The following is a 17380-nucleotide window of genomic DNA, read 5'->3' on the forward strand; positions in this document are numbered from 1 at the left end:
AATTAATAAGATTTTGGAACGCAGAAATAAAGAAAACCACCATACCATTTGAATAATTGGTATTAGTTATTGTATTATAATTTGGCATTGTTATAATGAGGCTATTATTGGACTCCAACATGAATTTGACGAAATGCCGGGAAGACAGGAGTGCCTGGCGTGCTCTGGTCCATGGGGTCACAAAGAGTCGGACTCGCCTAAACAACAACAATTATTGGACTGTAATCGAAAACTAAGAAAAATTATTATATATAAAAAACACGTAATATAACATTGCATTAAAAAAAAAAACCACCTTCACAGGGCTACTTTCCGATGCCTTCTAAAGGTTATTCCACCGATCTAAAAATTGCAGAGCTGGGAAAGGAAGCCACATTTTCCTCCTCCTCCTGAGTTTTCCCCTGCCGCTGATTTCCATCGCACGGGGGGCAAATGCCAGGGACCCTCCCCGCCCCAGATCGAACCCCCATCCCTGTGGATTCAAGAGGCAGCGAGTTCCAAAGTCTAGCTGCCGCCACGCCAATAAAAGACCGATTTTTTACAGGTAGCACGTGGCACCACTAACGGTGGCAGTTCCATCGATCAAAGCAGTAGATGGCATCTATAGTCCGGCAGAAACGGGGGAAGAGAGAGTTTGGGGGGCTTGAAAGGAGGTCGCAAGATGCACTTTGGGCCCCACTTTGCGTCTGAACTGCAGGGAGAAACCCCCAAGCCTCAAAAGTGTGTGGGGTGTTTGTTTTTGGTCCCTTTCTCCTCTCCCCCAGCCCCAAATAAATCAAGTCCACCTCCTCTCCGCCTCCTTCTCTTCCTAGCTAGCCCAATCCCACCCACCAAATGTCGCTTTGTGTTATGTACTGAGTTGAATAGGATCCAAACTGCAGCAGTCTGATTGGTCCTAGAACAATAGGATCCAAAAGGCAGCAGTCTGATTGGTCCTAGAACAATGCAGCAGTATGATTGGTTGGCAGGAACTACCCAATCATGCTCCAGATAGAAGTGAATCCACAACCTGATTGGCTTACAGTAGAATTCCGGAATTAGCCAATCATGTGCAGCCCATTGTGTAAATAATGTATATAAAGCAGATACTTTGAGGGGACATTCTTTTCATTCCTCCTCACCACTATGAGCTGAATAAAGAGCATGAAATCACTTTGCGACTCTGAGTATATTTCACTTTGTTTCTCCGAAGAGATCTGATCATTTCTCTCTGCGCCAGAGAAGGAGGGGGAAATGCGACTTCACAGAATCACAGGCTGGCAGAGTGGGAAGGGATCGCTAGCGGTCATCTGGCCCAACCCGCTGCAAATCCAGGATTCGAACCCAGGACCCGGAGAGTCTGATTGCACGGCCAGCTCCCTTTCCATTTCCCCCGTGTTAAGGTCTCCCATGCATGTTTCTGCCTAATACTAATATTAATATTAATAGAGGGGATTTGTGTGTGTGTGTGTGTTTTTGCTGCTCGATTTTCCAAGGGTTAAGATGAACGGAGCTTCCGTTGCTAGAGAGGAAAGCCATCGGGGGAGGAGTTTCCCTCCGTCTCCCAGTCCTTTTCCTGCCCGGCTCCTCACGTGGAGGGAAGCGGCTGATCTGCACCCCCCGGTGCCCTCTCCCGGCGCTGCATCCGAGGCCAGATCCGGTGAGACACCCCACCCCCGACCCCTTTGTGTATTGGGCTGGAGGGGATCCACAGGGTCGCAGGGAGGAAGATGCGAGGAGACCCCCCCTCCCTGGGATGGGGTTGCAATTTTGGGTTGGGGTATCAGCCGATTGCTAGGTTGCAACTGGGAGAAAGCGAGACCCTCGCCCCCTTTCGCCCCGGGATCTACTGGGTAAGATCCGTTTCTCCGCTAGAGATCCCAGGGAGCGCCGCTGGCTTTCCTTGCCTTCCCTTCCTCCTCTCTGCAAAGCCAGGAGAAAAGGGTCCTTTGCTTTTTTTCTGCGAGGTGGGGGGGCACTTGCAGACTTTGCAAGAGACCTTTGAGGGGACCTTCGGTCATGGAAATGTAGAGCTGGGAGGGACCCCGTGGTGCATCATAATAATAAAAAAATAAAATTTTATTTATATTCCGCCCTCCCCAGCTGAAGCTGGGCTCAGAGCATAGCTGGCAACTTTACCCTTTTTTAAAAGGGAAATTCCCTTATTACGAATAGGATTCCTCGCAAGAAAAGGGGAAAGTTGACAGCTATGGCTCAGAGCGGCTAACAACAGTAAAAGTAACACAGTTTACATAAAATCACAATCAATTCATTCTAAAACCAATTCATTCTAAAATCAAGCATCAAATTAATGGCAACCATTGGGCTAGCGTTCTATAAAAAGCACAATGCAGGATCAGGCCAATGGTGCCATCTGGCCCAGAATCCTGTTCTCACAGTGACCAACCAGTTGCTGGTGTTTTATGATTTGATGGTGGTTGTTTTTTAAACCTGATTTTTTAAACACATTTTAAAATTAAATTGAGTAGCCTGTGTTGTGCCTGAATATAATATTGAAGCACAGGTGGATGGAGGCGTGTTGGGTTTTCCTCTAGACCAGCCTTTCTCAACCTGTGGGTCCCCAGATGTTGAACTACAACTCCCATCACCCCTATCTAGCAAGGCCAGAGCTCAGGGATGAGGGGAGTTGTAGTCCAACAACATCTGGGGACCCACAGGCTGAGAACCGCTGCCTAGACATTGTGTCTGTATAATAATAGGATATGGACAAAGGGTCGTAGTTAGTAAGATGCAAGGATGTAGCGAATGGGCAATGGGATCAGTTGTGTGGGAAATGGAGCCTCCATATACAGCAGCAGCCTACCTGAACTCGGACGCAGCAAAGAGATGTTACTTTGATCTACGTGAAACCGTTAAAAATGTTCCCAACGAGAGCGAAAACGCACCTTCATTAGTAATGTTGGTTTCAACAGCTTAATACACTGTCTTCAAGTCCGGGCAACACATGAAAAATCAGATCCTGGACCTGGTGATTTTGGAGCAGTTCCTGGCTGTCCTTCAGCGGAGATGGAGAACTGGGTCAGAGAATGTGGAGCAGAGTCCAGTTCCCAGATGGGGCCTTGACTAAAAGTTTCCTCCTGAGTCAGGCAGAGCAGTTTTTGTTGTTGTTTAGTCGTTTAGTCGTGTCCGACTCTTTGTGACCCCATGGACCAGAGCACGCCAGGCACCTCTGTCCTCCACTACCTCCCGCAGTTTGGTCAAACTCATGCTGGTAACCTTGAAAACACTATCCAACCATCTTGTCCTCTGTCGCCCCCTTCTTGTGCCCTCCACCTTTCCCAGCATCAGTGTCTTCTCCAGGGAGTCTTCTCTTCTCATGAGGTGGCCAAAGTACTGGAGCCTCAGCTTCACGATCTGTCCTTCCAGTGAGCACTCAGGGCTAATTTCCTTAAGAATGGATGTGTTTGATCTTCTTGCAGTCCATGGGACTCTCAAGAGTCTCCTCCAGCACCATAATTCAAAAGCATCAATTCTTCGGCGATCAGCCTTCTTTATGGTCCAGCTCTCACTTCCATACATCACTACTGGGAAAACCATGGCTTTAACTATTCGGACCTTTGTTGGCAAGGTGACGTCTCTACTTCTCAAGATGCTGTCTAGGCCTGTCATTGCCCTTCTCCCAAGAAGCAGGCGTCTTTTAATTTCGTGGCTGCTGTCACCATCTGCAGTGATCATGGAGCCCAAGAAAGTAAAATCTCTCACTGCCTCCATTTCTTCCCCTTCTATTGGCCAGGAGGTGATGGGACCAGTGGCCATGATCTTCGTTTTTTTGATGTTGAGCTTCAGACCATATTTTGCGCTCTCCTCTTTCACCCTCATTAAAAGGTTCTTTAATTCCTCCTCACTTTCTGCCATCAAGGTTGTGTCATCTGCATATCTGAGGTTGTTGATATTTCTTCCGGCAATCTTAATTCCAGTTTGGGATTCATCCAGCCCAGCCTTTCGCATGATGTATTCTGCATATAAATTAAATAAGCAGGGAGACAAAATACAGCCTTGCCGTACTCCTTTCCCAATTTTGAACCAATCAGTTGTTCCATATCCAGTTCTAACTGTAGCTTCTTGTCCCACATAGAGATTTCTCAGGAGACAGATGAGGTGATCAGGCACTCCCATTTCTTTAAGAACTTGCCATAGTTTGCTGTGGTCGACACAGTCAAAGGCTTTTGCATTGTCAATGAAGCAGAAGTAGAAGAGCAGCAGGTGACCGCAAAATTGCTGAACTCTTTCCGAAAGTCCCGCAAGGAGGAGTGTGCCAAACCACAGAGACCTTTGCCTCTGTCCTTACTTTCCTGATAATCCTCGCCGTTCATTGCAGTTTCAGCTCCAGGCTCTGTTTGCAGAAGTGGCCACAGATTTCCACAGAGTAGGGAAGCTTCCCTCAGACGCCAGAGACAGTCACCTACACAGGCAGTCTGTGCCAGAGAGTGACTTAGGTGACACCTCACTGGGTAAGTTTTAAATTGATCATTTTTTATTGATCATGCAAGAAATCAGGGTAGGTCTGGCCCAGGAGGCCTCTTTTGGCAGGGTCTCATCAACGTTCATGAAATAAAACATCCTAAAGCCTTTAAATTTCATTTTTTGTGTCACACGCTGTTAACGAAAGCCCATAATTTATTTGCGTATTAAACTTTTTAAATTAGTAAATCTATTAAAGGTAAAGGTAAAGGTACCCCTGCCTGTACGGGCCAGTCTTGACAGACTCTAGGGTTGTGCGCTCATCTCACTCTTGAGGCCGGGATCCAGCGCCGTCCGAAGACACTTCCGGGTCACGTGGCCAGCGTGACGAAGCTACTCTGGCGAGCTAGAGCCGCACACGGAAATGCCGTTTACCTTCCCGCTAGTAAGCAGTCCCTATTTATCTACTTGCACCCGGGGGTGCTTTCGAACTGCTAGGTTGGCAGGCGCTGGGACCGAGCAGCGGGAGCACACCCCGCCGCGGGGATTCGAACCGCTGACCATGCAATCGGCAAGTCCTAGGCGCTGAGGTTTAACCCACAGCGCCACCCGCGTCCCACCCAGTAAATCTATTAACTATGTGTTAAATATTACATATACAGTGGTACCTCTGGTTGGGAACGGGATCTGTTCCGGAGGCCCGTTCGCAACATGAAAAGAGTTCAACCCGCGGGTTGCGATTCGCCGCTTCCTCACATGCGCATGATGTCATTTTGCACTTCTGCGCATGTGCGAGTGGCAAAACCCGGAAGTAACCCTTTCCGGTACTTCCGGGTCGCCGCAGGATGTAACCTGAAAGAACATAACATGAAGCGGACGTAACCTGAGGTATGACTGTATAATATTAAATCTATTGCGAACGCTTCAGTCTTCAATATGGAAATCTAATTAAGTGTGTGGCCCCCTTGTTCTACGTCAGAGTTCTCTTGCGGCCCATGAGAAGTTTGACTGTCCCGCAGTAAATCAGTGAGATGCATTTGATGTTTTCCCGAAATGGGGCACGACAGCATGCTAGTTTTCAGACTTTTCCCCAGCTCAGAAAGGCGTTCCTTTGCGACCCCTTGGATTTCTCCACAAGAGGAAAAATGGGATGAGCTGTAGTTTTGCACAACTAAACTGCATAATGCAAAGGGACATTCAAGATACATAGGGCAGGTGTGTCGTTTTGTGATGTCAACGCGGACCTAGAAATTTCAAAAGAATGCATTAAATTAAAAGAAAAGAGAAATTTGTCATGCAGCCTCTGAGATTAATGTGCGCTCTGATGGCCTTCCATCACCTTTCTCTCTCACAGGTGGTGGAATAATGTCAGCAAGAACTCCTTGGGCGTTTTTTCTTCATGGGGGAGCGGAAGAACCTGTACAAGCGACATTTCAGGTAGGTGGAAGCATCCCAGGGAAGGCTGCCAAGAGGAAGCCAAGTGCCTCTGCTCATCTCCCTGCATCTGAACGATTCTCTGTCCTCCTTATACATTCATAGCATCTTAGAGTTGGAAGGGACCCAAGGGTAATAATAATAATAATAATAATAATAATAATAATAATTTATTTATACCCCACCCATCTGGCTGGGCCTCCCTAGCCACTCTGGGCAGCTTCCAACAAAATATTAAAATACAGTACCTCAGGTTAAGTACTTAATTCGTTCCGGAGGTCCGTTCTTAACCTGAAACTGTTCTTAACCTGAAGCACCACTTTAGCTAACGGGGCCTCCTGCTGCCGCCGCACTGCCACCACATGATTTCTGTTCTCATCCTGAAGCAAAGTTCTTAACCCGAGGTACTATTTCTGGGTTAGCGGAGTCTGTAACCTGAAGCGTATATAACCTGAAGCGTATGTAACCCGAGGTACCACTGTAATGCATCAAACATTAAAAGCTTCCCTAAACAGGGCTGCCTTCAGATGTCTTCTAAAAGGCTGGTAGTTGTTGTTCTCTTTGACATCTGGTGGGGGGGCGTTCCACAGGTCGGGTGCCACCACCAAGAAGGCCCTCTGCCTGGTTCCCTGCAACTTGGCTTCTCGCAGCGAGGGAACCGCCAGAAGGCCCTCAGAGCTGGGCCTCAGTGTCTGGGCTGAATGATGGGGGTGGAGACGCACCTTCAGGTATACTGGATTGAGGATCTAGTCCACCCCCCCCTGCAATGCAGGAATCTCATCACTTCTTCCTAGCTGCCCACCCAGGAGGCTGCAAATGCCACTCGAACAGTCATGCAGAATAATACCCAGACACTTCTCTCTCTCTTTCTCTCTCTCTCTTTAATTTTTATTAAATTTACTGTTTTACAATTTAAAAGATTCATTTAAACAAGCTTGAAATATCAATGACTTCCCTTCCTCTCTTTCCGTGGTTCATTTTACCTAGCATAAATCCCTGCATATTTTATATAAACTCAAGCATTCAGTATTCCGTTATTACTTCCATCAAAACTTATTTGCACTGCTGAATTTATCTCAATGTTGCCAACGTTTCCAACTGTACACAATTCCCCCCCATATATTCAATAAACATTTTCTAATCTTCTTTAAACGTATGTTCTTTTTGTTCTCTTATTCTACGTGTTACGTCTGCGAGCTGCGCATATTCCGGCAGCTTAAGTTGCCATTCTTCTTTGGCTGGGACCTCGCTCCTTTTCCATTTTGGGGCTAACCAAACACGGGCTGCAGTAGTGGCATACTTAAATAACCTTTTTTGACATCTGGGCATTTCCATTTGAATTATCCCCAACAGAAAGGACTCTGATTTTTTTGGGAAAGTGCTTTTAAACGTTTTTTTCAATTCATTATAAATTATTTCCCAATTCTCTTTTACTCTTTTACATGTCCACCACATATGAAAGGACGTTCCCGCTACCTCTTTGCATCTCGCTTATCTGATTCAATATTCTACATCTTAGCATGTCTAAAGGTAAAGGTAAAGGACCTCTGACTGTTAAGTCCAGTCACGGACGGCTCTGGGGTTGTGGCGCTAATCTCGCTCTACAGGCCGAGGAAGCCAGCGTTTTCCGCAGACATCGTCCGGGTCATGTGGCCAGCATGACTAAGCCACTTCTGGCGAACCAGAGCAGCCATGGAAACGCCGTTTTCCTTCCCGCCAGAGCAGTACCTATTTATCTACTTGTGCTGGCATGCTTTTGAACTGCTAGGTTGGCAGGAGCAGGGACCAAGCAACGGGAGCTCACCCCGTCGCGGGGATTCGAACCACAGACCTTCTGATCAGCAAGCCCTAGGCTCTGTGGTTTAACCCACAGCACCACCCGCATCCCACCCGCCACCCGCGCATGCCTACTCAGAGTCAAATACCACCTGTAAATCATTTTCAAGTAGTTCTCCTTCAGGGAATAACATGCTGTAAACTTCAACCACTTTTCCTTGTTGAGTCTTCCAGATTTTGCAAGTAGAGAATTGTGACATTGTTTGCAAAAGGGCCAACGTTTTCCTTTTCTTTTCAGGCCCGAATTTATTTTGAGGACGTGGCAGTGTATTTCACAGCAGAGGAATGGGCTCTGCTGGATTCTGACCAGAGAGCTCTGCACAGAGAAGTCATGGAGGAGAATTATCTTCTCGTCGCCTGTCTCTGTAAGACATTGTGTTTTCAGCTGTTTTAGTGGTTGTGTTTGTGTAAATGGTTTTAGGGCTTCTATTGCATTTGGACCTCACTTTGGATCCTTTCCCTAGTGCAGTCTTCTTCAACCTTGGATCCCCAAATGTTGGACTACAACTCCCATCATCCCTGACCAGCCCATCTAAGATAGCTGGGAATGATGGGGGTTGTAGTCCATCAATCTTGGCAGAACCAAGGTTGAAAAACATTTCCTTAGTGGATGATGGTAGTTATTTAAAGTGCATATGATTGTTCTTAACTAGCTTTGCAATGTTTTTAAGGATATTTTTATCGACATGTTTGCCACCCATGGCTCCCTTAGGGAAGATTGGTGGGATATAAACTGAAGGAATAATAATTATTATGTCCCTCCGCAGGTGACCCTTGCGGGCCCTTCCAATTCTATGATTCGATTCTATTCCTCATTACGTCCATGAATTATTATTATTTTTACACGTCCACAGGACAGGACACTTCTTGCATACAAGGGCGTGTCACCATCCTTGTAGCTGTTGGAAATGCATATTTCGGTTGACGGCATTTGCAAATCGTATTTTTCTCTCCCAAAAATTTCTGTGCAATTTCTGTGCAAATGTTTCACCACTGTAGATGTTGTCGCTCCTTTGAGAAGGGCTTTGGCAGTCAAATGCTCTACCACTGAGCTATTATTTATGTAGACAAAGATTAAATGTAAGGTATTGGTTGTGTTTAGAATATATTTATGAAAGATTTAGAAAACTTATTGATTTGAATATTTGTGTGAGATTGTATGGGAAAAATACGGAATAACAGATACAATCTTGCTTAAAATGTATATAGGAAGTGCAGTGTAAGTGATGGAAGTCATTCAATGAAATTTTATTATTGAGATATTTGTAGAATAGGTTTGGGGGAGATTCTTCTAGTGCTTCTTCCTATTATCTTTGTTTTTCTTTTTCTTTTTTCTTTTCTTCCTTTTTTCTCTTTTGTTCTTTTTTTAAATATGTGTGCTTATCTGAAGTGTATATGTCTGTATGTATTTGCAGTGTTTTGCTTATATTTTGTAATAATTATGTTAAATAAATGAAATAAAAGAATTAAAATAACTTAAAAAACAAAAAAAAGAGAAGGACTTTCGCCAAAGCGGCAGAACATCTGTGACCTGCAGAAGGTCTCCGGTTCATTGTTGGGCGTCCTCAGGTAGGGCTCAGAAAGACCCCGGCTTAAAACCTTGGAGAGATGAGGTCTTCCCTGCCATCTTTGTCTCTCACAGGTGACAGGATGATGCTGGCGAGACCCCCTCAGCCGTCCCTTCCTCGCATAGGAGGGGAAGCAGTTGCTGTTGCAAACGATCAGGTAAGAATCCTTGGGGAGATTGTCAAGGAGGAGCCTTCTCATCTCTCTGCTCCTGATGGAAATTCCCTCCTCGACTTTGCTTCTGTCAAAGCTGCCCAAGAGAAAGGCGGTGATGTATAACGATGCCTTATGAGGAACGGCTAAGGGAGCTGGGCATGTTTAGCCTGGAGAAGAGGAGGCTAAGGGGTGATACGATAGCCATGTTCAAATATATAAAAGGATGTCACATAGAGGAGGGAGAAAGGTTGTTTTCTGCTGCTCCAGAGAAGTGGACACGGAGCAATGGATCCAAACTACAAGAAAGAAGATTCCACCTAAACATTAGGAAGAACTTCCTGACAGTAAGAGCTGTTTGACAGTGGAATTTGCTGCCAAGGAGTGTGGTGGAGTCTCCTTCTTTGGAGGTCTTTAAGCAGAGGCTTGACAACCATATGTCAGGAGTGCTCTGATGGTGTTTCCTGCTTGGCAGGGGGTTGGACTCGATGGCCCTTGTGGTCTCTTCCAACTCTATGATTCTATGATTCTATAATGAATTGAAAAGGATGTTTAAAATAACGTTCGTAAAAAATAAAATAAAAAACCACCCAGAAGCTTTTCTTTTGGGAATTATAGACAGAACGACCTAAACTGTATAGAAATTTATTTATGTGTGCTGCTACAGCGGTAATAATAATAATAATAATAATAATAATAATAATAATAATAATAATAATAATAATAATTTATTTATACCCCGCCCATCTGGCTGGGCTTCCCCAGCCACTCTGGGCGGCTTCCAACAAAATATTAAAATACTGTAATACATCAAACATTAAAGGCTTCCCTGAACAGGGCTGCCTTCAGATGTCTTCTAAAAGTCTGGTAGTTGTTTTTCTCTTTGACATCTGCTGGAAGGGCGTTCCACAGGGCGGGTGCCACTACCGAGAAGGCCCTCTGCCTGGTTCCCCGTAGCTTTGCTTCTCGCAATGAGGGAACCGCCAGAAGGCCCTCGGTGCTGGACCTCAGTGTCCGGGTAGAACGATGGGGGAGGAGACGCTCCTTCAGGTATACTGGACCGAGCCGTTTAGGGCTTTAAAGGTCAGCACCAACACTTTGAATTGTGCTCGGAAACGTACTGGGAACCAGTGTAGGTCTTTCAAGACCGGTGTTATGTGGTCTCGGCGGCTGTTCCCAGTCACCAGTCTAGCTGCCGCATTCTGGATTAGTTGTATGTTATTCGCCCCAAAATGGAAAAAAGTCCCAGCAAAGGAAGAATGGATACAAAAACTTACGGAATATGCGGAAATGGCGAAACTTACCGGAAGAATAAGAAATCAAGATAACAAACTTTTTTTATATAAAAGAATGGAAATGGTTTATTGAACACTTACAGATATATTGCGAACAGATAAGAACGTTGGCAGGATTATTGTAATAACCTGCAGTATATATTTAAAGTAGATTAATAAATGAGCAAATTAAGTTAATTGGGATATGCAGAAGATATTAAAAAATAAATTTAAGGAACCACAGAAAGAGCATAGTTGTCAACGTTTCCCTTTTTTTAAGGGAAATTCCCTTATTCCGAATAGGATTCCTCACAAGAAAAGGGAAAAGTTGAGAGCTATGAGAAAGAGGGGGAAGGAAGTCAAGCTTTGAAATGTCGAAATGATTGTAAAATTAGTGAAATGTATAAACCTGAAAAGTATAAGTTAAAAGAGAGAGAGAGAAAGGCTATGAAGGCCTCCTCAGAAGGTTTAACTTCTGTGGGATAATACACAGCCATTCTCCCCTGATGAGACTTCTGGGTTTTGCTAGCAGACGCTCTTAATTTCTATCAGGACCCAAATGTTTCCTTCTCTTTCAGGGTCCGTGGTCCTTTGAGGCTGTGTCTGTGTATTTTACGGAGGAGGAGTGGGCTCTCCTGGATCCTGACCAGAGAGCTCTTCACAGGGATGTCATGGAGGAGAATTATCGCCTCATCACCTATCTCAGTAAGACTTTCTTAAGGCCAGTCAAGAGAGATGGTAAAATGTGTAACTGACGGGCAGCCCATCTAAACTGGAATCTTTTGAAAATATGAAGTGGTTTATAAATGCTTTTATATACACAGGCTTGACTACTGTAATTCACTCTACTTGGGGCTGCCCTTGAAGCTGTCCCAGAAACTCCAGCAGGTGCAGAATGCTGCAGCGAGGCTCCTCACAGGGTTTCTGCCATGGGAGCATATTCACCCAGTGCTTTTTAAGCTGCACTGGTTCCCGGTGGAGTACAGGGTCAGATTTAAGGTGCTGCTTTTGACTTTTAAAGTCCTTCACGGCCTAGGACCCTCGTACCTACTGGACCGCCTCTCCTGGTATGCCCCACGGAGGACCTTAAGGTCCACAAATAGCAACACCCTAGAGGTCCCGGGCTCTAAGGAAGTTAGATTAGCTTCAACCACAGCCAGGGCCTTTTCAACTCTGGCTCCGGCCTGGTGGAACAGAGTTGTTCTGCCTGGCCTTTGGCTTGGAATCAACTTGATTCCCTCCCCCTCTTTCCTTTTTCCTTTCTCCTTCTGTGATGAAACTCCTATTTGGGGACTTCCGTGGCTTTTTTCTGGCCCATGTAGGACCAGTCTGGATAGTTGGCCTTGGTGAAGATTTGACGTTTTCATCCCCCAAAAGTTTTTTTATTTGAGTTTCTACTGAAATGAGGCTGCATTTTAATGTTGTATTTTAATCTTGTTTTTAAGTTGTATTTTAATTAAATGCTTTTATACTTGGTGTTAGCTGCCCTGAACCCAGTCTTGGCTGGGGAGGGCGGGGTATAAATAAAATTATTATTATTATTATTATTATTATTATTATTATTAAGATTTCATGTCTTACTCAGGTACTAACCAGTGTTCTTTCTCAACTGCAGGCCACAAATGGGAAGCCAGGAATATGGGAGACGTATGCTGGATGTCGGCAGGAAGGGACACACATAGAAATGAGGAACAACTGAGAAAGAAGACTGAAGCAGATCAGAACAGGTGGAATATATCCTCTGCTACTCAGGGCAGTGGCTACCCTGAAATTGTGATCATAGAAGAAGAAGAAGAAAAAGTACAGGAAAAGGATAAATACTGTGTGTATCCGAAATTGGAATGCGAAGCTCATTGCCAAATCCACACTGGCGAGAAACCATATCAGTGCAGAGAATGCGGAAAGACATTCAGTCAGAAGATGTATCTTACGACTCATAAAAGAATTCATACAGGGGAGAAGCCATATAAGTGCTTGGAATGTGGAAAGGGCTTCAGCCAGAAGATACACCTAACTTTCCACCAAAGAATTCATACAGGGGAAAAACCATACCAGTGCTTGGAATGCGGGAAGAGCTTCATCAGAAGTTCAAACCTCACTTTGCATCAAAGAATCCACACAGGGGAGAAGCCATATCAGTGCTTGGAATGTGGGAAAAGTTTCATTCGAAGCACAAACCTTACTCTGCACCAGAGAATCCACACGGGCGAGAAGCCATATCAGTGTGTGGAATGTGGAAAGAGCTTCAGCCAACGTTGTAGCCTTACTTCTCATCAGAGAATTCACACAGGGGAGAAACCGTTTGAGTGTCTGGAATGTGGAAAGAGTTTCACGCATAAGATAAGTTTCACTTATCATCAAACGACTCACACAGGGGAGAAACCATATCAGTGCGTGGAATGCGGGAAGAGCTTCAGTCAACGTTGCACCCTGACTTCTCATCAGAGAATCCACAGGGTGGAGAAACCGTACAAATGCCTGGAATGTGGAAAGGGCTTTACGTGGAAGATAGGCCTCGCTGCTCATCAAACAACTCATACAGGGGAGAAACCATATCGGTGCTTAGAGTGTGGAAAGAGCTTCAGCCATAAGGGGAGCCTCACCTATCATCAGAGAATCCACACAGGGGAGAAGCCATATCAGTGCATGGAATGCGGGAAGAGCTTCAGTCACCGATGCACCCTAACTTCTCATCAGAGAATCCACACAGGAGAGAAACCATATCAGTGCCTCGAATGCGGAAAGAGCTTTAAAGAGAAGAGCAGGCTCACTTTTCACCGAAGGACTCACACCGGGGAGAAGCCGTACAAATGCTTGGAATGCGGAAAGGGCTTCACGCAGAAGATAGGCCTCTCTGCTCACCAAACAGCTCATACAGGGCAGAAACCGTATACCTGCTTGGAATGCGGAAATGGCTTCACAAGAAGATCAAGCCTTAATCTGCATCAGAGAAGTCACAGCGGCGAGAAGCCATATCAATGCCCCGAGTGTGGAAAAAGCTTTACTAGAAGGTCCGGCCTGAATTTGCATCAAAGAACTCACACAGCGGTGAAATCATATAAGTGCTTAGAGTGTGGAAATAACTACAATAATAAGATAAACCTCACGTATCATCAGAGAACTCACAGAAGCGATTTGAATATGCAGCAAAATATTGTCTCCCACGTGAAACAGGAGTTCGATTGTGAGGACCCACATCGGACATGCACTGTATAAATCAATGCTAAGCAGGGAGCAACATACTGCACCTATCCTGAGTAACGACAGCAAGGGAACCGAAGCATTTTCTTCTAGCTTTGCTCCTTTTCTAATACAAAATGTGAAATCACCGCTGCTCCCCTCTGCCCTCCCCATCCATCCTTCCTCTCCTGAGCACGTAGTGATGCTTCCGTATGGGAGCGTTCAGCTCCTGTGTGTGGTTGGCGCTGGCCAAAGGATCTGCCCAAGGGCATTTCCAAAATGTGTTGCCTCCTGGTAATGGATTTTGGGACATGTTAGGGGGCTGCGCTATCTGGAGGATGATATAATCAAGGCTCCCATGCCTGCTCAGGTGTCTGCGTATTGGGAGGAGGGGAAAGGGGGAAGACAAAAAAGGAAGACAGAGCATAGACATCAACACAGTCTCTAGCTAAAAAGGCATTAAAAGAATACTTTGAATTGAATAAAAATCAAGTTAATGATGTAAGGACATTCTGGGATGCTGGTAAAGCAGTGATCAGGGGAGATTTCATAAAACAAGGCGTAAGAATAAAAAAGGAAAGTGAAAAGGAAAAAACAAAATTAATGGAAGAAATAAGGGAAAAAGACCAAATCAAACAACCAAATAATGATATAATTAAAAAAGAAATTAGGCTACTGCAGACAGAATATATGTGCAAAATAGAACAGGAAGTAGAGTGGAATGTGAAAATGTGGCAACAAAATAATTTTGAGTTTGCCAGTAAACCGGGAAAATACCTGGCGTGGCAATTGAGAAAGAGGCAAAATCAAAGACAAATAAGTAGAATAAAAATAGGAGAGAAAATTATAGGTGATCCAAAAGTAATAATACAAAAATTTTAAAAATATTATGAAAAGTTATGCAAAAAAGATAATGAGGCAGAAGAAGTAGACAACTTCCTATACCAACAGAAAGGAGGATGGGTTTTAATTCTACTGGATCAGATCTTTACCCCACAGATGTGGGTGGTGGTCTCTTGCTGTGTGTGTTTTCTATGCAATTGGGTGCTTTCTTCCTCTCTGCCCATGTTCTCCACACACAAAAGTCACAGATCCAGTGCTTGCCAGCACTGTCATAGCAAAACAATTGGGATCTGAGACATGGATCAGTATGGAACCAGATTATTATTATAGGGGGGTCTCCCCCGGAACAACCACTGTATTATAAGCAATGTCTCTGTCAGTGGTGGTGTTGATCAGCGCTGGATCTGTGATTTTAAGAGTTGGTTTGCAGCTAAGGGACCTTTAACTTAATGGCTGTTTGTTAAAACGAAATGTGTCTCATTCAGCAATCATGCAAGCTGGAGATGGTCCATTTCTGGCTTAGAGATTTTCATTCTGAGCAAGGAAGCCTTTTGTTGAAAGACGACATGCCCCAGTGCCGCTGTTATATGATAACACTGATGCCCCTATCTCTAAATCCCAGAGGTGCCTAAAGGCATAAAAAAATGGAGACCCTGCCAGAGTTATTTCCAGGCTGCAAATGGAAGATGAACACACAGCCCCTCCATCTGTTTGATTGAATATTTTTCTATGCACACGGGTTCATGTCTCAGTGTAAATATTGGGCTTGGTGGTGGATTTTCTCCGTTAAGTGTTTCTGCCTTGCAAAACTCTGTGATTAACATCCCGTTTGTTTTTGTAAATGCGTTAGGAAGAAATGTTAAAGGCACACGTGCAGATATCAAAAAAACCAAGACCACACAAACAGAGATTTGTGTGCACAGCCCGAATATCAAAAAACATAGCAAGAGTTGAAATATCTCATGTTGTAGCTGGGAGCTTTTTCCTTTGTCTTCTGTTGGTGTTTTTTTTTACTACAATCTAGGTGTTTTATAGATTATAAAAACAACTCCTCACAACTCAGTGTTTGTTCTCTTTCCCTGAGTTTCACTCAGTAGCGTCACAAGGGAGAGGATGTGCCCTGAGAACTGGTGTTGAGAATTTTGTAAGTTAACAGCCAGGTCTGTGTGTTCTCCATGCTTAACAAATAAAAGAAATCAGCATACACAAGCTGTATTTCTCTAAAAAGAGCACCGTTTCGCAGAATCTGTTAATGTTTCCGAGTTCCCCAAGTGCCTGAGTTCTCTTTCCTGCACCTTCTGCTCTCATTTCACAGCTACAGTCCACCCACTTCCAAGTGTTTGCTCCTTCTTAGGGGCTGGTAACTTGATGCTTTTTTAAAAAGGGGAAAGCTGAGAGTCCCAGGAAGTTCTGTTTCTCTCCTGGTCAAAACCAGCCCCTTTCCATTTTGCCATGAGGTAGCTGGGTGTGCTCTTGTTGGAGCTAAATTGTCCTCTGGGGCTGGGGTCCCTTTGACCCCAGGGCTCATAAAGGAGACGGATGGGTGCAAAAGTGTTGCACAGCCCAATACCTTCAGGGTTTGAGTTTCACGCTCCAGGTGTTGCCACAGGAAAACAGTAGGGATTCCTCACCAGTCAAGTTTGCACCCTTTATAATACAGTGTTTGGCTTATTTTCTCCCTTCTCTTCCTCCCAACTTTGTTGTTCTGGACGCCTGAGGAAAAACTGGTTTCACTCCACCATTCTGGATTTTTCACCCTGTTCTTACCCAGTACGTTTCCGAGCACAATTCAAAGTGTTGGTGCTGACCTTTAAAACCCTAAATGGCCTTGGCCCAGTACATCTGAAGGAGCATCTCTACTCCCATTGTTCAGCTAAGGTCCAGCGCTGAAGGCCTTCTGGCGGTTCTCTCCCTACGAGAAGTGACGTTACAGGGAACCAGGCTTCTCGGTGTTGGTGCCTGCCCTGTGGAACTCCCATATGGGACCGCCTCTCCTGGTCTGCCCCGTGGAGGACCTTAATAAAGGTCAACAAATGACAACATTTTGGAGGTCCCAAGTCGCAAGGTGGTTAGATTGGTCTCAACTAGGGCCAGGGCCTTTTCAGCACGGGCCCCAATGTGGTGGAACGCTCTGACATAAGAGACCAGGGCCCTGCGGGACTTGACATCTTTCCGCAGGGCCTGCAAGACAGAGCAGGGTTCAAATCTTCCCTCAGCCATTCATCTCCCTGCGTGAGCTTGGGCCAGTCACTGTCTCTTAGCCTAACCTACCTCACAGGGTTGTCATGAGGATACAATGGGGAGGGAGAGAACCATGCACAGCATCTTGAGATTCTTGGAAGATAAAGGAGTATAAATGCAATAAATAAATGAATTAAATCAGACTGCTGCCTTTTGGATCCTATTTAACTCAGTACATAACAGTTGGTTTTGAAATACAGTTAATTCACCATCTGCTCTGGCTTCAGCAGGGCCTTAAATTCCGGAGTCTTTGTGAATTAGGACCACCCTGCGCTCAGCTCTGACCTGTGGCTCCTACAAGCTGGCAGCATGTGACAGCAGCCACAATCCTGGGAATGGCTTCATTGCTGGAGCATGAAGCTCTGCCACTGCTTCGACTGGCTGTCTATTGGTCAGTTTACACCTATGGGGAGCCAGGGACTGCGTGCAAATTCAGGCTCCAGCAAACTGAG

At 45.1% G+C, this 17380-nt stretch overlaps 1 protein-coding gene across 3 annotated transcripts; it reads left to right on the plus strand.

Annotated features, from left to right (window-relative positions):
• Positions 1–1514: 1514 nt before the first annotated feature.
• Positions 1515–15743, plus strand: LOC310756660 (uncharacterized protein). 3 transcript variants are annotated; one of them, XM_083601177.1, is made up of 8 exons: positions 1515–1639; positions 2913–3103; positions 4331–4451; positions 5756–5838; positions 7910–8036; positions 9314–9396; positions 11243–11369; positions 12280–15743. In XM_083601177.1, exons 4-8 carry the CDS (start codon positions 5767–5769, stop codon positions 13878–13880), a joined length of 2010 nt encoding a protein of 669 aa, XP_083457303.1. In that variant the 5' UTR covers positions 1515–1639; positions 2913–3103; positions 4331–4451; positions 5756–5766; the 3' UTR covers positions 13881–15743. The 3 variants fall into 3 exon arrangements, with proteins under 3 accessions (XP_083457303.1, XP_083457302.1, XP_083457304.1); XM_083601176.1 differs by having other exon boundaries at positions 2913–3094; positions 4319–4451; XM_083601178.1 differs by lacking the exon at positions 1515–1639 and adding an exon at positions 1689–1832.
• Positions 15744–17380: the final 1637 nt, after the last annotated feature.

The sequence above is a fragment of the Podarcis filfolensis genome, assembly GCF_964270895.1.
Source record: "Podarcis filfolensis genome assembly, chromosome: 2".
NCBI classification, from domain to species: domain Eukaryota; kingdom Metazoa; phylum Chordata; class Lepidosauria; order Squamata; family Lacertidae; genus Podarcis; species Podarcis filfolensis.